Genomic DNA, 24,192 nt, shown 5'->3' with positions numbered 1-24,192 from the left:
AATGATGTGGAACCAGACAGGGAGTACATTGATGAGAAATGAATGAGATATGGCAGAATGAAAAAGAGCTGAGTCAGGGAGGCTGGACAAACAGAGAAAGGGGAAAAATACAGTAAGGAAATCGTCCACGTGTTGCATCAGCAAGGCATCCCCTGATCAGGCAAGTTTTAGTCTCGCCGTAACACTGAACAGCACGTTCCTGTTATTAACACAGAGAATTTCACTTCCCATTCGGAAAACGTGTTCAGGTCGGAAAACCAGATACAGTGAACTGGAAATTATTTTCCTGTCACATTCGCTCCCTTAAGAAGTAAAGTTAACTTAGAAGAAGGGTGTTTGTTTCCCATAGAGAGGAAACAGGGGAAGAATATTAACGTCTCTCCCACTTGGCCGTACACAGTTTCGTCTGGTCATTTGATGAGATGGGGGGTGCACGTCCGTCTCACAGTTGTGCTTGGACACAGCACAGGCCTGAGGAGCTGGCAGCCTGCAACGCACTCATGCCTCATGCAAGTCACTTTGCTGTTCCAGGGCTCAAACTCCCTCTTCATTTCAGGGACTCATTATTTTTGCTATTATGCATGATAGGAAGACAAAAAAAAACCCAGACATTTGTACTTCTCTACATTTCTCACTTTGTGATTAAAAGGAGCCAGTGTCTGGCTAAAAGCATACCGATTTTAGGTAGAATTTGCAGTTTGATTTCAGAATAGCCCAACACTTCATGTTTTAAAAGTCAGCTCCAATTTTCGTTTCCGAGGATAAGCTTAGTAGAAGTCAAGTGCAGAAATACCATTGAACAGCATATTGGGTGTGCATCGCGCGTTCCATAGATGATACCTGCTGTTGGAAGTCTGCTTTTTGGAAGCCAAAGATTCACACTCATCAGAGGCTAAGCCTTGATCTCGAGCCGTGTCACACCATTGATTTTGTACAAAAGTCCCTATTAATTTAAAGAGCAAACTCCTGAATTTACTCTTTTTGGCAGTGCTGGTTGGTGGAACAAAGTACTGCATGGGAGTGTTTCTGAGGCCCGTTTGTTCCGAGTGGGACGACCTGGAAGCACTGCGCTGCGCAGGGCACTCGGCAGCAGCCGCGCTCTGGCGGTGCACGCTCTCGTCGGTCCCCAGCAGCCCTGTCAGTACGCGTGCTCCCGGGAGCGGTGCAGAATAAAGCCAACAGACTCCAGTCACTCGGAACCCTGCAACGGCCAGTTCTGGAAGCGAGTCAAGAAGCACCAAAGAAATTTGTTAGGTGTTGGCTTAAATTTTTGCTACTTCATGTTACTGCTCCCATGTTTCATTTCTTACTGCTGTAAGAAACCACCAGATACGGAGGCAGCAGAACCAGTAACACCATCAGCACAAACAGAGGCAAATGTTACCACTCAAAACAAAGGCAATTGCGAGGCACGGGGGAGCAGATGGGGTTCACAGGCTATTTTGCTTTTAAAATGAAAAGAAATAGAAGGTTCTTAATCTGAAAGTTAGATAAAAGCAAGCTTAGCTATAAGGAGAGAAGCTGCCTCTTATTTCATTCCTCCTGAATTCAAGGGAGCAGAGGATTTTACATTTCTCTACAGAAACAGATTTACATCACAGATCCTGTGTGCTTCATCAAAGCCTTTGCTTAACAGAAACAATACCTACAGTCCTCTGCTTAGTCGGCTGGAGTAGAAAAAGGGTAAGTGCCGTGAGGGTTTCCGACAAGGAATTTTTCAAGCTGGTATTGCTGCTTGGCCAAAGCAGAAAAAATAATGGAAGAGAAGTAAGAGAAGAATGTCTGAATAATTCTCAAGAGGTTCACAGATTATGGGACAAGACAACATACATACTGAAGTTTTCCATTGGAAGAGCTGGACTGTTCCAATTCCTGTAATTATGGAAAAGCAAATCATTGTCTTTGAAAACTCTCCCAGGACCCTGCTTAACATCAAGCAGTGATGCTAAATGACTAGGAAGATGGACAGGAGGCGGGAAGGGATTTTTCTAGCAGACTGCTTCAAAGCTCCAGATCTTCTGTTGGTGTAGGGTTTATCCAGATCTAATCAAAGTCCTGAGTGCATTTGAAACTTATTACCAATGTCAGCAAGTGAGTTTAAACTGAGAGCTTAACAAGGGGGCAGGGGAACCTTCTACCTGAAACCTTCACCTTTGCCTGCAGAGGCCCTGCAGTGATGTGTGTGTTCCTGATGCGTGCAGGTGCCAAACAACTCAGGATAAATTGTTTATGAATTAGTATGTAGATGCTTAGCTGAACTCGGACTTGGAGATCATAGCCAGGAAAATGAAACAAGAGAATCCAAAAAGATGTGGAACCTGACCAGAAGGAGTCCGATAGAGAAAACTGGAAGCTAGTAAGCATGCAGGTGAATGTGTGTGATGGAAAAGGAGTTCCATCCTGGTTTTATAATTCTTAGGAAGAAATACACCCGGACATGGGAAAGAAATTAACAGTAATACAAAAAAAAATTCTTTTAAAAAGGTCCATTTAACACCAGTATTGAAAAGGAAAAATAGTTACAAAATGGAGGATTGTTATATTTGCAAAACTGTTTAGGACAGAGCACCACAAAGTGTCTAATGAAAGTCTGGTTTTCAGTTTGAAAAAATGGGGTATGGGAAGATTCTGTGGGGAAAAATTTAGGAGTGTGAGAAACTGTTATCCCTTATTCTTTCTCTCTGGATCTGTGTAGGTGAGCAAGTAGTAATTAAGGTTCTCTTATTCAGTTGGGTACTGATGGAAATTTTAGAATTGAATCATCACCTACAAAGTAACAGCTAACTGAACAAACTGCTTGGTTTCAGAAGAAAACAACGTTTAGGATAGTTAGCCAGAATAAGGAAAGTCAGATTTAAACATCAGAGATTTATAAATTAAGCACAATGTCTAAGTAGCTGAGTTAGGTTATGCTGAGCATCTAATAAACAGATTGAGTTTTGTTGGTGCTAAACACGTAACAAATGCCAAGAGGGATTTATTTCAGATGCCATCAGAAGTGTATGTTCTGAGTGAAAAAGATGCTAGGAGGCAGCTGATAGCCGCAGCAATCTAGTGGCCCTGTCTCCCGGGACAGAGCTGTAATAGCACGTTCTTTCCAAGAACATAAGGTTGGGCACTCGACACTTTCTTCAGGATCTGTAATCTCAGAGAATCTTGTGGCCAAGGCCTTTTGGACTTAATTCAAATTCTTTTCTGAAAAAGAGAATTAAAAGAGAGCTGTCATTGCCACCAGCTGTTGGCACAGAGGAAAGCTGCAGAGGCAGGGAGGGCACGGTTGCGACCTCGGAGGTCTCTGCGGAGCCGGGGAAGGGCCGGCTGTCCTGCGGGCGTACGGCACCCAGCCGGCTGCTCCGGCGCCCTGCCGGCACCGGCCGGGGGTGGGCTGGGGCTCGCGCTCTGCGGCCGAGTGCCGGTGGGACCGTGGCCCCGCTCCTCCTTTGCAAATGCAAGCTGGGATCTCACCCGTTACTGCAAGATAGCTCTGCAAGAACGGGGTGTTGTGTTCAGCAATAACAGAGCCGGCAAGAAGGTATCCCCGACGGAGCAGGCAGCTCCGCGTACTGCCCGACGGCGGCTCTGCCATTGCACCGGTCTCTCAGTTGACTCGGTGCCGTACCTGGAAAGCTAATGGAAATGGGTCTGGATTGCCCAGCGATACACTTTGATAACATTGCCATGAATGATCTAAGTTTCTGGACAAGAAGATTCTTTTCATGATGAACTTAGTGCAGCTAATGTGAAATCGAGCCCAGAGAAATGCAAGTTGTTTCCAGCAGGGATCATTTATTTTAGGGGTGCAGGAGACCTTTGGGGGAATGGGAGCATGAAGACGGGGTCTTAGTGCTAAGCTTTTTTTTGTCACAGACGCTACCCAAAGAGGTATTTTAAACTCAAAATATCCCCTTGCCACAACTCAGCAGAGAGGTCGTGCGGTGGAGACCAGAGCACTACGGTAGCTGCTGGGCAGCCTCTGCGCCAGGCCCTCGCAGGTGGCAGAATCGGTGCTGCTGTAAGCTGCCTGTGAAGTTCGGTCAGTCCCGAAACGAATACAAGCAGCAGTGTCGTGCAATTTGCAGTGATTTGCCGTCAGAAGATGGACCGTAGCACGCTGCCTGGGCGGTGTGCTGAGAGGAAAGGCAGGAGTGGTGCAGGAGGCCGTCGCTCTCCATCCCACCCAGCCCCTCCAGCACCGCTGCTCCCCCGGGCAGGAGCTTACTGCTCTGGGAGTATTCAAAGAAAAGTGATTTCACATATCGATACTTCCAGTGGCTTCTCATTAATATTTTTTGTATTTTTTCTTTATTCAGCTAACATTTACCTCACTGCTGAGTTAAATTCCTGCTCCTGGAAGCTCGTTAGTATTAAGAGCATAGTAACTTCTCTGAGACGTTAGTGCTATTTCCACACAGGTAGCGCGAGTTAATAGATAGTCTAAGGGATATCTCTTGAAGTAAAAGTGTATGTCCCCTCAGATGGGTTTTGACTGCTTTACATTGGTGAATTTAGCTCTGTAATTTCCCTAGCTGTTTGTGGCAGCTCTACGGCCAAATACCTCCGCACAGTTGCGAAAAATTAGCTAAAATAAGTCTCCATTTCAATGGCAGATAGAGTTTAAAAACCACAATGTTACCTGCCCTGTAGCAAAATGCGCAACTTTCATTGACCCAGAAAGCTACATTTAACTTTGTTTTTCTCACTTGCAAATTTTCTTTTTCTTACATCACACGATCTGGTGAATTTACTGTTAGTATATTCCCAATACCCAGGAAATCGTATCAGCCCCTCAGAGGCAAGGAGGAGCCCGAGCAAGACAGATGTTCCTGTTATTCCCAAAGTAGCAGATGTTTTACCTCGCTGATTGATTCCAATACAATTTGCATCCAGATAATAAAAAAACCACGTTTGATTATCCTAATTTAATAAGTGTCAGATTGATTTGGGGTTTCGAGCAGCATTTCTAAAGAAGTATTTCACTGTCATAATTAGATGATACATGTACCTCTGTCTTTTCTATCCTGCCAGAATCCACAGAGTATGTAACTGGAATAAAATGAAATGTCTTAAATTTAATTGATTTGGTTGTTCACCTGCTCAAGACCTTATTTCAGCTGGCTCATGTTAGCATTCTTCAGACTCTGCACTTCTCTCCTGGCACTTTTAGCAGCAAACACTTCCATGTGTTTTAATCAGTGCAGCTTACTGGAAATTGCAGTTGCAACTATTGCTGAACTTCTTTAATTATAGAGGAGCAATGAATATAGTCTTTTTTTTGAAGAAGAATTCAAAGTAATAGTAAGTCCTAAGAAGAGGATTCAGATCATTGGGAAAAATAATACACATCTTTAGAATCAGTAGATAGACACAATAGGAAAGTTTGAGTCTGCACATGCTTGGATACAGCAATTTTAAAAAAAAAAAAGTTGAAGGAATGACAAGCCTGCGATAACTCAGCTCACACATCAAGAGGTGGACTCAGGAGTCTAAAAGATGTTCAGAAAGCAGGAGTGCAAAATCAGTGAAAAATCAGCTGCAATTTTCAAGAGAGCACTACTAGCAGGAAACCGTAGTACAGGTCATGGCTGTTCAGAGTGTTTCCATATAAATGCAATATAAAAAACAATTATATATATTATAGAATATTGTGTGTGTATGTTTTACGTATGTAACACAACTGGTTTAATGTCTTTATCCCTTTTTGCTGTAAGTATGCAGAAATACAGTCTAAAACATTTCAGTGTGTTGTATATGTATGGGAGCAGATGTATTTTGAAGGTCGCGTTTATGCCGTAAATCAAAAGTCTCAGTTTCTGAGGATGGCAGGGTTTATAAAAAGTTTTTAATAAAAAACTTTCACTCCTGGTTTTGCATAACGGTACCTTTTTATTATGTTCCAAGGCAATTATCAGAAAAGTTATTGCTATGTTTTACAACTCAATACACATAAATTATCACAAAGGATTTTTAAAAAAATACTACGAAGCATCTACCTGTGTGGACAGTGTATGTGAAAACGGGAATAAGACACGTCTGTGTTTCCTAAGCACAGGCTGAATACCGAGCACTCTCGCAGCTCTGAATACAGCTCTCCGGCAAACTTTTTAACCAAATCCTGTTTCCAAAGAAAAAAAGATATTTTTAAAAAGATAGCTTAGGTAGACGAGTTTTGATATCTGATTTCCCATCTCCTGACCTTGTCAAAAAGTACTTTTGAGGGAACACCCCAAAAGAAACAGTGTGTTTTCGTAGCATTTTGATTTTCTTTACCAGCAACAAAAAATCCCTTCATAAGTAGACTTGTCTAAAAAGGCACATGTTCCCGAAAGTTTTCTGCTTGGGTGACTACGACTTTGTAGAAATTGAAAGGAGGAGGAAAAAAGGAGTGCTCCAGCTTGTATAAGAAATGAACCTTTGCCCAATCACTTTTTGTCTGTGAATAAGGTAACTTTTTGTGTGTGTGAAATTTGAAAGCATTAAGGTATGTGGGTCCTTTCTCTGTATTGGTTCTCAAGAGTCGATCGCGGGTTTTTTTCTTTTAGAGCGGGCCTGAAGTTGTGAGATAAAGCAGCTCAGGAAAAAAAAAATGTTCTCAAGCAGATGCCTTTAAGAGACAGAAATCATGAATTTCTTGAATTGCAACCACTCTGGGGGTGGCTACAATGACTTTTTGACAGTGACAGTAACTCTGCCTTGTCTTTTCGAGCCCTTCTTTGGCCCATTCACTCTGGAAAGCTGCTTAAGCGCACTTAAGCGCATTAGCATTTGGATGCTCGGGGACCGTATTGACCCTCATTTGGAAAGTTTAAATGAGTGAAAGATGGAGCGATTTGTTAGGGCTTTAGAAACCAGCTTTAGAGAGCGGCGGGTTTTCCGCTTTGGTTTGTTCGGGTGCTTGTTCTAATCTGGTGCGCTGTTTAAAGGCGACCAGACTGATTTGTGACACATGAGCCCAAAGCCTATTTTTTGGGGTTTGACCCGATTAGCTAATCTGTGCTTTGAATTTCAATAGCCGCTATCGGAGGGAGTGCACTTTGGGAATGGCTCGCCGGTGGATTACCTCACCGGTAGGGACACAGATGGCAGAACCGTAATTACGTGCCCGAACGGACAAAAGGGATCCTACGGTACGCGGTGGATGCGAGGGAGAGTTCGTAGGTCTGCACTTAAAATTAGTGGCACCAAAAGTGCGGCGTCCCTGATGGTCTGGTGTGCCTCTCCTGCTCCCTCCCAGGCGGAGTCAGGTTTAACTAGCTACTGCTGGCATCTTCCCTCTCTTCTCCCAGGCCTTTCAAAAAACCCTTAGAATTCTGCAGAACAGATGAAGTTCTCGAAGGGCAGCCTCCATCTGCGTCCATGTGACCAGAACCGCCTCCTCCAGCGAAAACCGTGATTTCACAGACACTTGCTGCCGCCTTGGTGCCGTGAGTGTGCAAAGGGTTTTAGGGTAAAACCCAGAGTTAGGTGTTTGTAATCTATAGACATGGCACTGCTCTTTGCGGGGGGAGGAAACAAGGAAAATTTGTCAGGAAAGGACATCATTTATTCAGTAAGGTGGGGAATCGGCACCTGTTCAGTTCACAGACTTGAAGAAAAAGATCAGATTTGTATTTTATTTTTACTGAATCACACTCAAGTTATCCTTTAAAAATGAAATTGCATGGCTTGTTGCTTTTTGTTTGTACTACAGCAACACACGGGTGCCTTTCTACCAAGGATCATTTTTGAGTGTCTATCAAATGTGGGCGAAAAGTCCGTTGTCGGATTGTTTTCCATTCTAGCACTGGTAACTTCAGCTGAGGTCTAAAATATTTGGAAGCAGATGCATTTTTGTTTAAATATGTGTTTGGCACCTCCTTTGGAAGAAATTCAGAATGGGAAACTGAGAAGCAAGCTGTAGTTTCATGGCATTGTGTCTGAATTAGAAGGCACCGCACTTCTAATAATGAATCCCAAGTATTTATGTTTGTGAGAGAAAGAGGCATGTAGTAGGGTGTGAAATTCTATTACCCCATTACCCTAGAACATATTTATTTTATAAGTGAATATTATGCAAAAAGAAAATCCGTGTCTGGCCATTAGGAAAAGGAACGGAAGAGGCAGAGCAGGGAAGTCACCTCTTTCCTCTTCTTGAGCGAGTTATTTTCTTTAGCACGTTTTTGTGCAGAACCCCCAGCGAAACGAGCTTTTATTCAGAAGGCCGGTCTTCGCCGATACCCAGGGCCGTGCGTGGATCCCGTCAGCGGCTCGGCGGCAGCAAAGGGTGCCGGCCTGCCTGCCGGGGGTAGCCGCACGTCCGGGCCGATTCGCCAAGGTTTTCCCAACTCCCCTTTCTGTCTTCTGCCTGGGGGTTCGCCGCGTGGCGGGCGGGTGGGCTGGGCTGGCATCGCTCACCATCCGGCGGGTAACGGCAGAGCGCTCGCGAAGCCCGCCTGCCCCACGGTTACGATGCACTCTGATTCTGCGTTTCAAAGCACTTAACATCCGGCAAGCTTCACTAAAAGTAGAGGTTCAGGGAAGCTAAAGCGTATTTTTAAGTAACTGTATGGCTGACTGCTTTGCTAAAAGCTCCAGGTTCTCACCTGTTACAAAGCCCTTTGCACAGCCTGCTCTGTATTACTCCTGGGTCAGCTTTGGCTGTCATTGAAACCAGCCCCCAGCCGGGCAAACGGCAAATGAATTGGGGCCTGACACTTCCTTGGAAATTCATACCTCTGGGCCCGATAAAGCGTTGATTTATAATATGTTTCAGACACCGAGTCCTCAAAAAATCTGGAGATGTGAAGTTGTCTCTTATTTAAAAGGATGAATCTGTCCAGAGTAAACTGTGAAAGTTATTGTCAAATTGTGTAAGTGTTGCTCTGACTTTTAAATTACACGTGGAACATTAATTTACAAGGCAGAAGTTTTTGCAAACAGGAGTTAACCCACAGAACTGTAGTGCCGGTGCAGTTATCAGCTTTTAAGAATGCGGTACAGAAACCGGTAGGGCTGTGGAGTCATTAGCTGTAGGAAGTGGCTGTTGAGGATGTTTACAAGTAATGTGTGAGATACAGTGTCAGAGCTGTGAAAGAACCTGTGTGCACGGTGGTAAGTTAAATGAATATTTGCCTTATCATCTGATTGATACTTTCTTAACATTGCCTGCTTCTCTCGAAACGGTAATTCAGTTTATTGGTTTAAATCCATCATGAGTGGAAGTAGCTTAAATTAGCGATGCTTTGTGTTTTGACCTACAGCAAATCACGTTTTCAGGTGGGCATTGAAGATGCGTAGATTGATAAAGTTCAATGAAATGTGGCCTTCTGTTGTGTATAAACTAGTTTCCCTCTCTCCCTTTGTTTTTTTTATTAGACACTATGTGCAAAGGCTACAATGCAGACTATCCGGGCAGCTGACACAAATGAAGTAGTCAAGCTAATATTTCGTGAATCTGATAATGACCGAAAGGTAAACAACTTAATGCCCTCTGTACCCCCTGTGTAAATAGAAACGTTGTTGAATGTTCACTTTCTTTTCTACAAAGCATGAATATAGTTGTTTCAAACTGATAATTTAAAGGGAGGGGAGGGATATAGATTGTCACACCTAATGCTGAGTTAATTGGATCTTTTTAAGTGATTGCCAGTCAGCCAAATGGGCAAGCTGACAAGGAGCTTTAGACGCGTAGAAACGTCGTGTAGTTTTAAAGGGTTGCGTGTCTCGAAAAGGGTCACTTCCGAAGCTGTGTTAGGTAGCTGAGTCGAAGAGCTTTGCTGACCTTTCTCCTCTATTTTTTTTAGGTTATGCTACAATTAGAAAAGAAGCTCTTTGACTATTTTAATCAAGATGTGTTTAGAGATAACAATGGCACTGCGGTAAGTTCATTGCTGAACGCTTTTGAAGGAATAAGCTGGAAACTCACATAGAAATTGCCTTTCTCTACCAGCCCTTTATCCTTATCAACCTTCCCGTCAACAGAATGAGAAGAGATAATTCATCTAACACAATAACTGCTCCACATTTCCTCCTCACTTAGCCAGTTATTTTATGTACAGCTTCTTAACTTTGGCATCTGTTTACCTTTTTCATAGAAAAAATTGTAAATTAAATGTACGTGACAGTTCACTTTTCTTCTCTGTCCTCTGGTCTGCGTTTCTTCTAGCATCCTGTTTCTTTTACTTGCTCTTCATTGTGCACCATAGTAACTTAGGAAAAGCCCTTAATGCAAAGCTGCTCTGAAAATATCTGGGTCTTCTGAGTGTACAAAGAATAAAAGGAACGCATGAATAAATAGAATAGAAAGCTCAAACTCTCAGCAGACTGGCACTGGTTAGGCAATCATATAGGACTTCCTATGAGGAGAAAGCAGACAGGGAACACTAACATTTTGATTTGTAATTTTCCTGTGGAGAATGGCCTTCTGTCTTCTTTAAGGTGATTTTATTTCAAAATGTCGCCACTTCATTTTGGAAAATCTCAGTATTGCTACTTGCAGCTTTCTCCATTTCATCTAAGCTTCCTAGAAGTTATCCATCTAAAAGAAAACCATTAAGCATCAAAAAAATCCCACCCAACAGTTACACACAGATAAAAATCAGGAATGTGCGTGTTGCATGTGGGAGCTGTAGATTCACTGCCAGACCCTCTGCCCGTGGCAACCGGCCCAACTTCACTGACATCAGAAGAGCTGCGCTCGCTTGTGTCAGATCTTGGTCTGCCTGTGCGTGCATAAACTGACAGCATTCGTGTGTTGAATATTCTGAGCTGTAGAAATAGGGCAGACTACACTAGACAAAGAAAACCTTCAGAAGACTTGGTGTGTTCTGCAGAAACTGTGTGTGTCAAAGTCGTTTGTGCAGGCTGACAAGCTAGCCAAGGTTCTTCTTTCTTCAGTCCTTTCCTCAGGGTGACTGAATCTTACCTTCCTGCCTTATGCCCCAAATAAAAGAAGACAAGGGATTCATCTACTACGTCAGATTTTTTGAGAACCCCTTCGTGTTTGCCCCAGTCCCCACCTCTCAGTTTTGCCGCACTCTGTACCAGTTTCACGGCGTGCCGGCTCACACGGCGTGTTGCTGCTCTTTGTGTAGGGATGGGATGTGCACAGGATCCACGCTGCTCCCCTCTCTCTCCTTCTCTCCTACCCACGGCTTCTTCTCACGCTGTTCGCAGAGAACCGGGTTGTTGGAGGGCTGTCTGCGCGGATCCAGGGCAAGGAGGACAGCTGGAGCCCCTTTACGCTCTCTGGCTTTGACTTACACCCAGGAGGTTAATTCCATGTGGGAATCTGAGATCACACTTGTTTCTTGAGGTCAGAAGAGTTTGATGAGTCAGACTCATGAGGAGAGCAAAGATCCATTTCTCCTTTCAGCATCTGTTGACGTCCATCCTGTTCGTTGGGACTGCTGTCCCTTCTCGCAGCACGTCTTTCGTGTGTGGCACGTATGCTCACCACGAGAAATGCCTGTCTGGCAACATACCTTAAAAACACAGCTACTGCGAGATAAGTTGGTTTGGCGTTTGGGTTTTTTTAAAATGTACAAGGTGGATACATCCTTGGGAAATACGTAACATTTCGCACTGATGTTTTCCGGTTTTGGAGACAATTAATTCAAAGTAATAACGCTAATCCCAATTCCTGTTTCCATACTAATGCCGTTCTTGTCCTAGGTTTTCCTCTAGGTGTATTACTGTTAGAATTTTTTAGCTTATTTTAAAACAACTCAAACGTTTGTTATTTTTATTTTTTCCCAGTACATTTCTGAAGCTGAGCAAAGCTTTTCTTGCTGCTGCCGTTTACCACATCCTAGTGGTATTTCAGATGACTGCTGGTTGACTTTACATACATGGATGTGGTGTGCGAAGGCATAGGCAGAATCCCACTTAAGCGCATTCCATTTCAAAATCAGCAGTCGTTTCATTCATGCATCAAGAAGCGGGAAATCTTCCAGATCAAACATGGAAGGAAAAGATAAACGATATAATGAGCCATTGGAGATAATCTAATCTTCATGGTCTAGTTAAACACGCAGCACCATGATCACTAAAAACAAACTACCTATCTAAAAGGATAAATGTCTCTGTGCCGAATTCAACCCAAAAAATCCATCGCATCCTTCATCAACCGCCGGTCTTGTACCAGCCTGACAGAAATTTAATTCAAGCTGGCTCCTGAAAATAATTATTGTATTTTAAGAGTAGTAATCATTGGTCGGGACATGATTGAATGTGTCCATGCCTATTGACTTTTTCTATGATTTATAGCTTTGTTTAGTCGATATTCCCATCGAAATTGTATAATTAATTATAAGTGGGGCTGTCAGGTCTGCAGGATGGAGTGCCCTGATGAGTATTTGGGAAGATTAAATTTTCCTTAGCTGTACCAATGCAAGGCTTGGGAATTTTCACAGCACTATGGCTGTTGGATAAAGATGTTTTCTGTGTGTTTAGCAACTGCTTTAGCTCAAAATCCATTGATTTTTCTGAGGGTATTTTTTTTTATCAGTGTGGTGTCTCTTCGGTAACATTGGAATGTGTACAGATGTGACAAGACCTGACAAATATTTATTATCAACAGGCTACTTTATCATTGTCCATACACAGTTATTCCTTCTTTTTTACATTGTAATCAACAAAAAAGAATCTTAAGATATATTTATAAAAATGAGTCTTTTTTATGAAAAATCTGATATAGATACAATTTATCTGTTCAACAGAAATTCAGTTTAAAATGCATACAGTAATCTGTCAGGTCTAATTTTTCCAAACTAATATGTAGCTCATCCAGACTTATCTGTAGCTTATTCCAAAGTTAGCTTAGCAATTACCTACATTTATTACCTCGAAGTGCAACGCCGATTCTGTATCATTGTATATCAGAAAGGAACACCCAGATTTATCCAGCTGTGTAGAGATAGAAAAAAGAGAAAACCTATTTGAAAATAGCTGTAGCAATGATGCAAAACTGTCTTAATATTTAATTGATATGTCCTGGACTGTGGGTCACAGTTACAGTACGTCAGATGGACCAGGGCGTAACTCCCGTAACTACCACAGAGCTACCGTGTCTGGGTGCTACGGGGAAGGGTGTCACCGCGCGGCAAGGAGAAAGGTGGGACAAGAGGAGACACAACGTGCAGAGTTTCGCCTTAGTGTCAGGCAGATTCCAGTTTAAGTTGTTGCTTGTGGATTAGAAGGACCTGAACACCTCTGACCCCGACGGTCGGGTACAGCCACGCTGTGCTGTGCTGCACCGTTGTGCCCTCCCGCTCCGGAGAGTTGCCCACGAACGGTGGGCAAAGAACAAATGAGGCTTCTCTCGTCTGAACGGGCTGCTCGCACCCTTCACGTGGCGGCAGTCCCAAAGTGGGAACCACGACCACATCGCAGCCCCCCTCGTTGGTGCTCCTGCTCCTCACCCACCCAAAGAGCATGAGGAGCGCCCGCGCCAGCGAGGGCTCGGGGAACGCCCAGGACTTCTGCGTAGGCTTCCCGGGTGGCTCCGCAGGGCTGTGCACTCCTGACCGTACGCTAACTCACCACTACGCTACTCACACAAAACTTGGTGGTAGCTTTGGATTTGCCAGCCCTCGAGCGATAAAAATTAGCATGCTGGTGTTTTCAGGAGAGTAGCGGTGTGCAGGGAGTTCTTGAATAAATCTACACTTTTACCTTTTTTTTTTTTTTTCCCCCAAATTCCTTAATCATTGATGATAAATCAGCCTGTAAGTGTTTGTTTCAAAATATCTTGTGTTTAGGAGTTCCCTGATAATTTGAAGACAAAAGAAAAGCAAGCCAGGGATAATTATTTAATGAAAAAATTATAGTCGTGTTATTGATTTGTACAAAAGAACAACAAGCTAAATGCTATTTCTTCAGTAGTCAGTTAAGTAAATACATAGTAAGAATGTAAAAAGTCATTCCTCTTAATGACTACAGAGGAATGATTTAATCGTTAGGATCATTTTACAATCTTCAACCACAGTCGGAAATGAGAAATGGTGCGTGCATTCCTCGTTCATATGAACCATATTAAAGAATCAACCCAGATAGAAACTGATGTATTGTCCTTAAGATTTTGACCACAACTGTGTAATAGAAGTAATCAGTGAATTAATTGTCTTAGAAGTCAAACCTGATGTTACTCCTACTAAAATCATAATCTCCTGTGTCCGTTGATGTTTGTGGGAACTGGTGACTAATTACATAGCCGTGCTCGCACCGGTCGTCCCCGTCCTCCCGCTGTCCTCCTCTGCCCTTGGGCAGCACCGGCCCCGCTCTGGCAGAGACCCGCCGTGGCAGCCCTCCTCCCCGCTGCTCCCCGGGGTGCCAGCCGCACAGCAGCTCCTGGGTAATCGGATGGTTCGGAGGGCACCGCTGGTGTTACCAGCGTTAATTCCAAAACAGATTTGAGATAGTTACGCAGAAAAGCCCGATGATCTCCAGCTTAGATATTCACGAAATGGAAGTGGTTCCGTTTCTTACTTTAACTGTTACTATAATGGGAAAAAGTAAGCAAAGAGCTTCACGTTGCTGTCAGCGGTCCTTCAGCAGTCCTCTTGTTGCAGAGAACAAACAGTAAACTTCTATGGAGAGCACATTCTTACTCAATGTCTATGTTTCGAACAGGGACATCAGCCTGGGAGGGTAGATTGCCTTTATTCTGTGTCTGTTTAGCTTCAACCGATATGGTATGAGAAGAAAATTATAATGGCCGTAAAAATGGATTGAGTTGTAAAGGTCTTGTTCTCCCTGTGCCAAGTAATGATTTAAAGTGATTTGTTATCATGCTAATTAACTTAGAGGTGTTATAACAAACAGTTCAGGCAAACATACTTCTAAATTATGAGTAATTTATTTGTGTTTTTTTCAATATTCCCGGGAAATCCTGAAATGATACACAAATTGAGAAGAAAGGTTTAGTCCATGAGGGACCTTTATTAAGCTTTTTGTGAGAATGTGTGTGCTCATGAAGGTTAAGGATCTGGCATCACTGAAAATGTATTAATCAACAGACAAGATACAGCACAATGCACTCTTCCCAATGGCCTTGGCTCTGACCCTTTTAAAGATAATGGGAATACTGTCCACTAAGAACTAGATTAGGACGATCAAGTGCATTTCATCAGGGTTTGACTTGAACCATGATCCCAGAGGTGAAAAGGCAGAGGTTTATCCACTGAGCCAACCAGCCCCTGTCCAGATAAAATCTTGAATATGATGTATAAGGGCAAATTAGGATAGAGGAAGGAAATTGATGGCTTAGGACCATTGTTACCTAGGACTGGTCATAAGGAAATCCTGAGCATCCTGAAACGGCCTTTTTTATTTAAGGCAGTCATCTGAGATGTCTGATTTTCATAAAGTACTAGTAGGAGAATGACTTTGTGCTCTGTTCCTTTACTCAAAAACAGAACTCCCATGCATAGAACTGCCTGAACTTAAGTTAGTGGTTAGCTGATATGCCGTTGGATAAGCTGCAAAATGAGTAACGACAGAGATAGGAAATATTATCAATAAATTGCTCTCACTAGCAAACATAAACGTAAAGCCAGATTGCAAGCAGAAGTCAATCCAGATGTGCTGGGTTAGGTATTTACTGCCAGCTTTGTGTTCCAAATAAATGAATTATTCTGGTGTAGAATTTGCCCATATCACAAAGTTACAAATATTTCATGACCTTTTGTCCCTCTGTCCTGTTCTACAAAGCTATTGTAAGTCCTAAGGCTAATTCAGGTGTACTGTGCTATATTTATTTTTTTAGCCATTGGTCTTCATGTAAGTATAGTCTAAAGAGGAGGTCCAACATCTATTTTGCACTCCGTGATCCAGCCTGTATGATCTGCTAACGTGCTTTGGCCTAGGGGCACCCTTTTTCGCCTTTGTGCCGTGCAAGAGAATAACCAGAGAGGCGTTACGGTTCTCACCATCATCCCTTGCAGTTAATATTTGTGCATATACAAAAGAACCCTACCGAGGCTTCCACATCTTGCCTGAAGTCTGCCTCGATCCAGATAAAGCTAGAAAGGTGCTTAATTTTCTTTTTCACCAACTCTCTGCAGTAGTCCAGTCCTTTTGCGTTCTCCAGGTGCCCCTCATAACCTCACGGATGGACACCTGCACGCACATAGGTGTGCGCGTGTGCATAGAGACTAGCAAATAGTAAGTTTAACATGAAACATAACACTTAAGGACACTTTCATACAAAAAGTACAGCTAGAGGTGAGGGTGGGGTACGCAGGTGCAAGGGTGCAGAGAGACAGGTCCTGGTCCTGGTCTAGGACTGTTCGGGTATTTTACATTGCATAGGTGCAGAAAGAAAAACAGTATAGGAAGCAACCTGACTCAGTGTTTTTGCTTCTTAACTAACTGGTTTATTTTTTACGAATACTTAAGTTTAGGCTCCTTATTGAGAACTAATTACCTGAGCAGTACAACAGGATTCTGATTTTTTTTTTTTTCTTTTTCCAAGTAACAAAATATCCCAGGATAAGATCTGGATTCTCTGCTGTGTGTTGCAGGTCAGAAGGGTGACAGCCCTGGGGAGCTGCCAGCAGGGTGTTTAACTTCCAGCTTGTCCATCCTAGTAGTTTCAGCCTGAAGTCCACAGACTTGGACTGAAAGAATCCGCACAGGGCATTTAGGAAAAATGAGATTATATGCAAAATCCGAACGTGTGTAATGTCTAAAAGGGCTACAACCCCCACTGGAAAAATTCTAAGGGGTACATAATTGAAAAAGTTTGGAAGCACTGTTTTACCCCAACCAGTGTTCAGGTGTGTGCGTATTACAGGACCAACAGACACCATAAGGCACTAGGCGTCTTTCAGAATGAGAAATACTGCAGCACGCCAGCTCTGCAAAGTGCTCGTGTTAGACCCTGATGCTAGCTGAAAGCCCCGAGGCTCGAAAACATTCCTCTGCATCGTGCTGGGTGCTCGCCCTGCCCTGCCCATCACCTAACACAGCACCGCCGCGGAAAGTCGGTGCCACTTTACTGGCCTGGTGTCGGGGTGTTATTTCTCCCCCGGGAAAGGACCTGTGCCTTGTGGCGCTGGGAACGGGCTGGGCGGCTGCGGCCATCTCCAGCCCTGCTCGGGGGGCGCGGGGCGAGAGGTGTGGGAACGTGGGCTCAGGCACGGGGACGGCAAAGGGAGCTCTGAGGAGGCAGAGCCAGTAGCAGTCTCCAGTCATTGCTGTAGTGATCAGTAGACATCAAGGGAAGGTTCTTTTTCGACATTTTAAGCAATCTAAACATTTTTGTAACAGAAATACTATTTTTAAAAGCATTTTCCAGAGCAGTTTTCTGAAAAAGTTGGAATACTTATTAGAAAATGTTCATGTCCTTTAGACCATTGGAGAGAAGCATATTGTGAAAACAAGAACAAAACAGCATTTTCCCAGGGGAGCTTCCACTGAAATCAAAGATTTTCTGAGTCCGTACAGGCACAGGGAGCCTTCAGTGCTGAGAGTCTTCCGCTGCCTGTGCCTGACTCTGCTGCTGCCGAGAGAAGCGTATTTGTGCAGTTTCTCTGTGTGCCGTATATCTGCACTTCTGGAGGAGTTTGTGATTTGACAACACTGCCGTTCAGGATGTATAGACAAATTCTCAGACATATGCAGAAGTATAATACTATACAGAAGTAGTGTGGTACATTTATATTTAATAATTTTGGCTTTTTTTTCTGTGAAACATGATTTTAAAGAATGGCTTCATGAGAGAAGGCAAATTAAGATTCAAAATAGATAGTAATGCATCATTTTACAAAGTCTTAGCTAGAGAAAACAGTAGTTTTAAATTAAGGCCAGAGCAGAGTTGTGTGTGACATCTTCATGGAGAAGTGGGAGGGATCAGCATCTCCACGGGCCTTTATCTGAAGTCAGTAGACTGCTGAATCACTTTCTAAATATTTTCCTTTGACTGGAAAGCTGGATAAAATTACTGTGTTTCCAAAGTCTCTTGAAAAAAATCGTGTGCTATACAAGACTAGCAAAGGAGGTTACAGTGACCAGGGTCCACATATTTTAATTCTCTAAGGTCATTTCTGTATGCTCATCTCTTCTTTTTGGTCTGAAACTTCATTTCCCTTTCACAGCTGTGAATTCTCTGGTGGGCCCTGCAGATGGATTTGATAAATGCTGCTAATATCACCTTCTGATCTACCAGTGCTCTGACTTTGGTCTGTAGGTCTTGATGAGTAATTGCCGTTGTTCTACTCCAATGACTGAATTAAGTTGCCCTGTTTTAAAGGATTCAGACGCGTGTGATTTTAGCCAAGGTGGCCCGTCGCAGCATACCGATGGACGCTGACCTTTCAGGAGTGCCTCATCGCTTTACAGTGAAGCAAGCAAAATTACCTTGATTTGTACAACCAGCTATACTGTTATAATCCTTTGATTACTGCCAAGCTACATGATAACAAAAATTTGGCATCGCAGATAATTGCTGTCTTCGGCCGAAGCGCGCACTGCTTAACCGCACGCGGCCCCATGGGCTATGCACCCCAGACTGCGGCCCTGGGGCGAGGGAGCTCGCTGAGCCCCCGTAGTTAGGACCGCGCGGTACCGAGACCGTCCGTCCAGCCCTACTCCGTTTCTCCTCGTGAGTGGCATACTGGTTCTGCAGACAGTGCCCGGGCAGGACCGCACGCCATCGTGCATTGCCATCTCCTTCACCCTTGTATGTAAATGCACTTTACGTCGTAGTACTGACAAGAAGAAGGGAGGAGAAAACTGAAACTCTTTCCCGCAGCTTTTACAGACGACACAGTTGCCTGGGAAAACAGCAGCGTTGGAGATTCCCTTGGGAGGTGGTGGGCACTGCAGCTGATACAGGCAACAGCCCTGAATGCTTTTAATTCTACTCAAATTGAATAGGGAATATCCTTTACTGCAAATGGAGTCATTCTTTAATTCTGGCAGAGACCCTCCCTGATGCCAACCCAATTTCCATCCAGGTCAGTCGGAGCTTGAGTATACAAACTAAGGGAAGCCTTTGGCTCATGAAGTTTGCTAAACAGAAATAACATCACTTCAGGCTGCAAAATCCTGTCAATACATTTAACCTGTTTTGGGAACTGTTACTCTGCCCTGTGAGTTTTTTCTCGCAGTCACAGAGCAGAGGATGCCTGCTGCTTGCCGTCTTGCACAGACTGCATGGCTGTGTTCCCCGAGGCGTACTGCCTGTGTCTCACGGGGTGTTAGCTAACTACAGGTGCACTGCTCGGATGGGCGGATGCTGTTTTCCTTTGGAAGGTGTTAATCAAACGTTGGTGTTGTGCTGGTCACTGGACGTTTTAGAGCAAATATCCTGACATAATATTAGCAGCTCAGTGGTTAGAGCAGATAAAACCTAGGCCCTGCGTCATCCTTGCTGTCATTCACATGTAAATACATCGTCGAAACTGAGTTGGGGAAAAAGCCAGTCTTCTGAACTGCCTATGACATACAGTTCTGGAATTAACTTCCAGCCACAGGATTTTAAAATCTCTGTGTAATTGCTCAAATTACCCCAGCACGTCATGTAACACCTTAAAGATTGGGTTCTTAAGGATGATCTTATAATGAGTAAATTAAATGGAACAACATATTGATTTTTAGGCTTTGAACTTAATTTCTTTGTCATTTTTAAGGCATTTAGAGTGACAGACATACTCATGTTTACTGTTACAGCAATGATATTATTCACAATGCTGTTTAGTGTACAATATGGAAATCAGTGAGAAGTTTGTGCTGAAAATTGCCATGAATACAGTATGTTCAGGGTGGATTTTTTTAATGCAATGTTATAGGCTTTAAAAATTCAGACGTTACTGTATGAGATTTTGACTGCTCCTCAGTGTCATCTGGCCTAGATTAATTTTCTTGAGTTTTCGGCAGTGCCAAGGAGCTCCAGACACCCATGTGGCTGTCATCAAGGAAGTACAATTAAACGATGCCCATGTCAGGTCCCATTCCTTCTCTTACTAAGTTACGTTGAGGGAAAGTGACATTTGTAACTGTTTGTGACAAGACCTAGTGAACGCCTTGCTTTCTCACCAGTAAGCTTGCATTTTGACATTACAGGCTTAAATGAGAATCCAAGTGCTTTTAATACCAAAAAAAGGTAATAGCTGAAACATTATTTTCTACTGAAAAATTAACTGGAGTTTTCTCAAAATGCACAGTTCAAATTTTCATCATTTCTCTCCTTCATCTCCCCGCCCCCGTCTGCAGTGCTACCAGGTAAATAAAGAAAAGCTCTTAGGTGGAATCACACTGCACAGTCCTGAACGCACGAGTAACTCAGCATTGCCCTTCGTAAGAATGAGCAAGGTCTGTTTGCGTAGTTTGTGGACGCACTGGGACAGAAGGGTACAGATACTGTAGCAGTCACCTAATATATAGGAAAAAAGAAATAATTTGTTAAATAACCATTAAACATACAGCAAGAAATAAAACTTTGTGTAAATAATCCATTGAAAATATTTAACTGTTTTACACGTGAGGATAAATTGTCTACAGTGAGCCTTCCCTAAATATTTCTTCTAGGCACCTGGGTGGGCTGTGACATCCAGCTGGGTCACTGTGAGCTTGTGGCTTTGGCGCTTCGGGTTAAAGGCGTCCCTCTACCTGGGGAAGCTTGGGGAACTGACCGAGGGCACAGCACACAATACACTCTTGTTCCTAGCGTCTGTCCTCTCTGTCACCAGTGTCAGCAGCTCATCTGCATAGCACAGACACAACTGAACAGACAACTGCGGCAAATAAACGCTCCAGAAACTTCCTTGGATAATAATGCACGTCTGCATGCTTAGTCCTCTAAACCCCAGATGTCATTTAGTTTGCAAATATCATCATAGCAAGAACAATCTGAACGTATAAAATTTTGAAAGTGCGAATTGGTGTGAGAGGACAATGCATCTATTTAACGTCGCCGGCCCCTGGAATGCCCATGAGTAATTTCTACCATTGTGTTCTGTGGAGCATTGTTCGTTTATTCAGTCCTTGCAGCTTTCACACTTCAGAAATAGCCCTCTTCCTCCTCATGCGTCCACTTTCCTGCTCTGATCTGCTTACGTGGCAGCAGTAGGAAACATCTATTTGGGCTGTATTAATAGACATGTATTTCAAATAAAACTTTGAACCGGGGATGGTAGACTTTCGCCCTACGCTAGGTTCACGGCGGGCAGATGGTATCTTAAGGTGGAGACACTTGGAGCAGAAAAGGGATGGTAAAGATTTGTGTTCATAGCCGGTTGGTATGTATGTACTGTGGCTACACATCTGTCTATGCTCACTTAAAGGCAGGATCACGGTTTGGAAATGTGCACAATGAACCATTTCTTTCCCGAAATATATTGAGATTACTTCAGTAAGAATGGTAGCTGAAGCATCCCAACATTTTTAGGATTGAGCATATTATTAGATACATACCGTAAGTTTCCTACACAGACGTTTGTAAACATTTATCCAGTCATCGTGGATACTCAGGCTTTTGATCAGATGTTAAAACACGTACAAATTATCTGCAGTTATTCGTATTGCGAAATCTTTTCCAACATACTATCACAGTTTAGTGTCAGATGCACTAAAACAGGGGAAGCTGCCCGTTTTTTGGCGTCCTCGTGTACAAGTACGTCCGTACAGCAGCGCAACGCGGCAACTAGAACCTGAAGAAAGCCGGGTGGGCCGTGGAGAGGTAGCTAATCAGCAGTGCAGGTGGTTCAGGTAGCTGCTTTTCACACAGATAATTAATGTGTACAAGTAGCTGCTAATTGCACATTTCAGGAATGATTTATGAGGTGGCAGAGGGGAAAGAGGGACACAATCTCATTTCTTTGGGAACCTCTGCCACTCATACAATGGTATCAGCACAGCTGTGAGATGGGACATGATTAATGAACAGTGGGCAAACACGCCGCCATCGCGCGGGATACCGTTCGGATGACACGCTTGTCAAAACAGAAAGTGGCGCTTAGAGCGACGGCCAGTAACGGAGCAGATTATGAGCTTTTTGTCTTTTAACTCGCTAATTCACTCGGACGTCGGGCTTCACACCAGCCGTGGTTCTGAAATAAGGTCGTTTATGTCCATCAGAACAATTATTGGTGTAATGTGGACGATTGTCATTGACTTGTTATGAGCGGGTTTGTGTTTATGAACAAAAGACAGCAGATATTTATTTTCTCTGTAGAGGTCTGGAGGAAAACAAATTTGGCAAGGACTAATATTTATACAGGACGTTAAATCTAGACTTATGAACATCTCCGTTAAATATCTGCTTCTAGTAGTATATCTCGGCTGCTGCCTGGGAACACGTTTTACCTATTGTCACGTATCCCTCTTTCTGCTATCTGACATGCACCACCCAAAATAGGTGTACAAAAACACTGCTTGTCTTTGCTTAGGAAGAGTGATGTGCACATCCTCGTGTTTATTGTACCTTCTTATCTGAGCTAAAGATAATACGAAGCAATATGATACTTTCTGCTGCCATTGTTGTGGGCTGATTAGCATATCAGTTTGCTGTACTTTTTTAATGCTAGTCTCATTTATCTTTGAAAAGATTGCTAATAAAAATTGAAAAAATTTAGCCATCTTGAAATAGTAAGTGTACATATAGGTCACTGCTGTAAAGAGCCAGCGTTACGTGTTTCACTGAGATGAAAAGTTGGTCTTGCATTTTGAACACTTTTCTCAAGGAACTGTTTGTGTATGGAAGTAGCACTGCTTTGCACCGGTTTGTAAGCTGTTATGTGAGGGGTGTACCTCAAGCTGTGTCATCAAAGTCTCTGTTTATTTCCTTCTCTATAATGTCGTATTTTCAGATTGCTTCAGTTCAGCATTAAAGACTGAATGCATTTCTTTCTATCTTTTACAGCTTTTAGAATTTGACAGAGAGCTGTCAGTCTTTAAAGACAGATTGTATGAACTGGACATCTCATTTCCTCCCAGGTAAGATTCACATATAATCAATTTATTTAACTAGCTAGCTAAGACATAATTGTTACTAGCGCTGCGGGCAAGATGTGAGTGTTCCCACACAGATTGTAGAAATGATAATGATCTTCGTTCCTTTCAGAAATGTTTAGTCTCCCCAGGTCGCCTCCATCACTGCATAAGCAGCGGCAGCGCAGCCCGCATGCCGTTACTGCTCTGTAGCTCATCGTTTGCATTCAGCTGATCCTGTCTTTTATAGCTGCTCTTAAAATAGACCTGCCGTGATTGTGTGCTAAGAGATGTGTAGCTACTTTTAAGCACTGGACCCAGATAACCTGTTAAAATACTTTATTGCAACCGTAAAGGCAGTCTTTGCCTCCAGCTGTGGAAGAGGGACGAGCGGTGGCGCCCGCTGGGAATAGACCCGCAGTGGGGGTGCGGAGCCTCAGGCCATTGCTCACGGGGGCTCCAGGAGCAGGATCGGGAAGGAGGGCAGGAACTTAGATCCTGCTTTTTCAGTCTCAGTAAACGTGTTATATAGCTGCTAAGACTGTTAGAATAATTTTGCTTTTTTAATACACATGCATGATTTTAATCAGCTATATCCCCTAGGAGAATTTTAGCCGTGAATAGACAAGTGGTGCTGTCAGACAGAACCAAGAGCTTTGCAAATGGCAGTCCTGTTCAGGAGAAGTCTCTGGAAAATTTGGTACAGGTTTAAACATCTATGGCCCCTTTCCAAGAATGAAGAAGTCAAATCTCACAATTGCTTTTAAGGGAAAGAAATACTGCATTTGCAAAGAAAGTTAAAGTTCAAGAAATCATAGATAAAAACATACTTTTTATATACTTTTTTTTAAAATAGGTACAATATTCTTAAATACTGCTCTTTTGCCCTTTATGGACAGATAGAAAAGTATGATGGTTTGGCATACACTAAGAAAAAATTTGGAAAGCTTGCCTTTTTGTTATCATAATCTCATTATTTCTCTCCAGCCATCTGCGATACTGATTATATTGGTCCCTTGGGACAGTGGAAGTATGCATGGAGAGGTTACCGCTGCTCTAAATTGTTCTTATTGATTGAGTATGATAACAGAAGACCAGCAGTGTGTACATCTCTGAGTGTATTTCATTAGTTGTGTACCTGGTCAGGGAAAAAGGAGGTGAGGGGAAATAGATACGAATTTTTTACCAGAAATACTCTTCTACTTGATTTCACCAACATCAGCGCTTTCAGCCAGAACAAGGTTTGGCAAAAGTACCAGGTTGCATGAAAGGTTCTGCAGATTC

General features: G+C 43.2%; 1 protein-coding gene across 4 annotated transcripts in view; it reads left to right on the top strand.

Annotated features, from left to right (window-relative positions):
• Nucleotides 1-24,192, top strand: part of INPP5A (inositol polyphosphate-5-phosphatase A) — a 254,961-nt gene that overhangs the window by 204,787 nt on the left and 25,982 nt on the right. For all 4 annotated transcript variants that reach the window (XM_054831733.1, XM_054831734.1, XM_054831731.1 and 1 more), the window contains exons 10-12: nucleotides 9,352-9,447; nucleotides 9,780-9,854; nucleotides 22,841-22,914. In XM_054831733.1, coding sequence (XP_054687708.1) covers nucleotides 9,352-9,447; nucleotides 9,780-9,854; nucleotides 22,841-22,914 — 245 coding nt within the window. The remainder of the gene's footprint in view (nucleotides 1-9,351; nucleotides 9,448-9,779; nucleotides 9,855-22,840; nucleotides 22,915-24,192) is intronic.

This window comes from Grus americana, chromosome 7 (genome assembly GCF_028858705.1).
Source record: "Grus americana isolate bGruAme1 chromosome 7, bGruAme1.mat, whole genome shotgun sequence".
In the NCBI taxonomy this organism is placed as follows: Eukaryota; Metazoa; Chordata; class Aves; order Gruiformes; family Gruidae; genus Grus; species Grus americana.
The sequence above is the reverse complement of the archived record's forward strand: the minus strand, read 5'-3'. Positions and strand labels throughout refer to the sequence as shown.